Below are 2,893 nucleotides of genomic sequence, written 5' to 3'. Positions count from 1 at the left end.
AGCAAAATGTTTATTCTTCAAACTTGTAGGCTTAGATATCCCCTTTCTAGCATGATTTATCCTGATTTTTTTTTAATCGCATCTTTGCTGATGATTTTTCTACGGTCAATCTCATTTTTCAACAAATTATTTTCTCTCATTCAATGTTATATTTTATTTACATTATGCCTTGTTTGTATGTGTATGATACCCACGATGGTTGTATTGCATGATCCAATCCCCATATCCATGATGCCATTCTAGGGATAGTTTTGCCATGTTTCATGATACGAATGCTAGGGTTAGCTTTTGTCTTTATTTCTATATCATTCAACATGTTTTCTTTACATCCAACATACTAATCGTGCAGAGCAGCTGGATACGGGTATATGGATTTTATACATATTCTTATACATGTTTTGATAATGTCTTTCATTCAATTTATGTGATATCGATGCATATGTGAGCAAACGTCACTGACCCATTCAATAATAATGTATTTATCTAGGGTTGAAGTCCAATTTTACCAAGTGGACCCAGATACCTAACCCCTTCTGTGGACCACAACTTGGCACAAACCCTAACTTATGGTTAGACAGTTTGAATGGAATCATCTATATTTCTTTAGCAATGGGTTGTATACCATAATCTAAGTAGTGACTCACAGTTAATAGAGACATTGGACCTATACCGCTCTTTTCTTCAAGAAGAGGTCTGTGAAACCTTACTGGTCCTCACAGTCATAATAGATAGTAGTGTGAAGAGAGCTGACTCAAAATATGCATTAAGTAAACAATGTCGAGACGAGTGATAATAATGTAATTGCATTTACCCACAAGATGGCAATATGCAGAAGGATCATAAGGGAGGTCCTCAGTAGTGTTGTCTAATTTGAGATAGGTTAAGAGAACTTTGTCTGCTAGCATGGTCACTGCACCAGCATATATGTCAATGGGTAATGCATGGAGGCATTTGGGAGGGGGGAGGAGAGTGCGATCTTTTTGTGCTCACCTATGTTGAGGGCAAAGACACTGAGCAATGTTCTTTTCTCTGTTTTTGAGATATTATTCCATGGGAAAGTTAGATGTACAAATACCAACAAGACTTGTTTCATTTATAGAGCACCAAGGAGACTTGTTTCATCTCAAATTTGGAGTGTAAATTTTTGTTGGCTCAAATAGGCAGTATTTCAAGTTCCCTAAATATTTGATATGAAATTTGCAGTGGATTTAAGATTCGATGGCAATAACGGAGGCTGCAGCATCTCTAACGATGATATCATGATTATGTAATCAGTATATACAAGAATGAATAGGCGTGAAGCACACTCTTCTACTCATTCCCCCACCCCTCTCTCGGCCCCACACAAAATCTCAGAATACCCTTTTTCAAAAAAAATTCTCTCTGATCATTTTGCCCCTACATACCATTTGCATAACTATTTTTACAGCAACAATATAGGGATCAAAATGTAAATACAGAAAGACACGTCAGAGAAATCGTGCGGAACGCATCATCAAGATGCAGCCACCGCAGTACTACCATGTCCCCTGCAGCTCAACGCTCTTAGCAATCTCCAAGAGCCCTTCTCTTCTTCCCTCCTGACCCTAACCTTCTCTGTGCCACCGCCGGCGATAAATTCCGGAAACAACAATGTTGGATTCCGGCGATTTTGCCGATTTCTTATATCCTTTAACTCCATCTCCTTGGGAGCATTCACCATTCCAAACATCAACAAAGGCCACCTAGGTCTCGCTGGAGCCGATGATGTGGGAAGAGAAGAAGAATTACCCTTTCTGGAACACTTACCGGACTTATACCGATCAACTGGCTCCACCAAGGTCTTCTTTGAGCTCGAAATTCTCCGTAATTTCTGATAATTGGTTCGCGGCAACCGGTCTTTGGTGTCACTCGACTGAGATCTCTGCAATGAATTCAACGACTCCGTTCGTCGTCGTCGACGGAAGAAGCTTTTAATCCTACAAGTTGGATTGCCATCGTCATCATCATCAAAGACATCAAGAATTTGATTCTTATCATCCTTACGGTGACAATCTTTCTCCTTATAAGAAATGAGCTTACCACAGAAGATTACATCATCAGCAGGGCACATATCAGCTTTCAGATCAGAGAAGAACTCGAACAGCTGTTGATCGGTAGACATACGGCGTCGATCATCATCATCATCATCATCATCAGTTCCATTCCGATTGGTAGTTGTTGTTGTTGATGCTTCTGATTTATCATATATGGGTAGATCACAGAATGAGAGAGACTCTTCTGCGTCTGAATCTTCAAAGTACTGCTCCAGATTCTCTCTCATGGATTCCTTGTGATGATGATTATCCTGATCATTTGCAACCATATTGGCGTGATGAAGAAGGAGAGTAGAAGTTGAAAGACAAATTTGAAGTGATTGCGAGGAGCCACTTGAGGATATTATACATACAAGGGGAGGTGGAGGTGGAGGTGGGTGTCATTTTCTTTACTACGGGAATTGATTTGAATGAGGAGAGATGAAAAAAGGGGTGAGGTGGGCTTCCAGATTGCTTTTTGTCGTCGCTTATTTTGTGCTTCTAGAATAGGATGAGGGAAGAGCGACCTGGGCGGTACTCTAATGCTATGGCTTCTTTAATTGATATAAATGGTTCTTTTCGTCATGAAGTTAGTTTGTAAGGTTAGGTCGGGTCGGGTCTTTTATTGGGTTAATGAATATTCAACTAAAATGAACTAAAATTCTTCGGAATAGCTTGAATTTCATAGGTGCTAGCTAGGTCCCGGACTGGTCAATTGGATTTACTTGAAACAAGCATTTCGTTCAAAGGGGGAAGTTTTCCTTCCTCGTGGTGAAGGATTATTGGAATTTAAGATCATCACACTCCCTGTTAGGATACGCTGTTTTGCATTTATTTCA

The 2,893-nt window shown here is 39.9% G+C and overlaps 1 protein-coding gene across 1 annotated transcript; it reads right to left on the bottom strand.

Annotated features, from left to right (window-relative positions):
• Positions 1-1,232: 1,232 nt before the first annotated feature.
• LOC122072272 lies at positions 1,233-2,563 on the bottom strand. The gene has a single exon (XM_042636857.1). The coding sequence runs from the start codon at positions 2,342-2,344 to the stop codon at positions 1,496-1,498; it is 849 nt and encodes a 282-aa protein (XP_042492791.1). The 5' UTR covers positions 2,345-2,563; the 3' UTR covers positions 1,233-1,495.
• Between the last annotated feature and the right edge of the window lie 330 nt (positions 2,564-2,893).

This window comes from Macadamia integrifolia, chromosome 2, assembly GCF_013358625.1.
Source record: "Macadamia integrifolia cultivar HAES 741 chromosome 2, SCU_Mint_v3, whole genome shotgun sequence".
NCBI lineage: Eukaryota > Viridiplantae > Streptophyta > Magnoliopsida > Proteales > Proteaceae > Macadamia > Macadamia integrifolia.
This window is presented reverse-complemented; position numbering and strand designations above follow the sequence as displayed.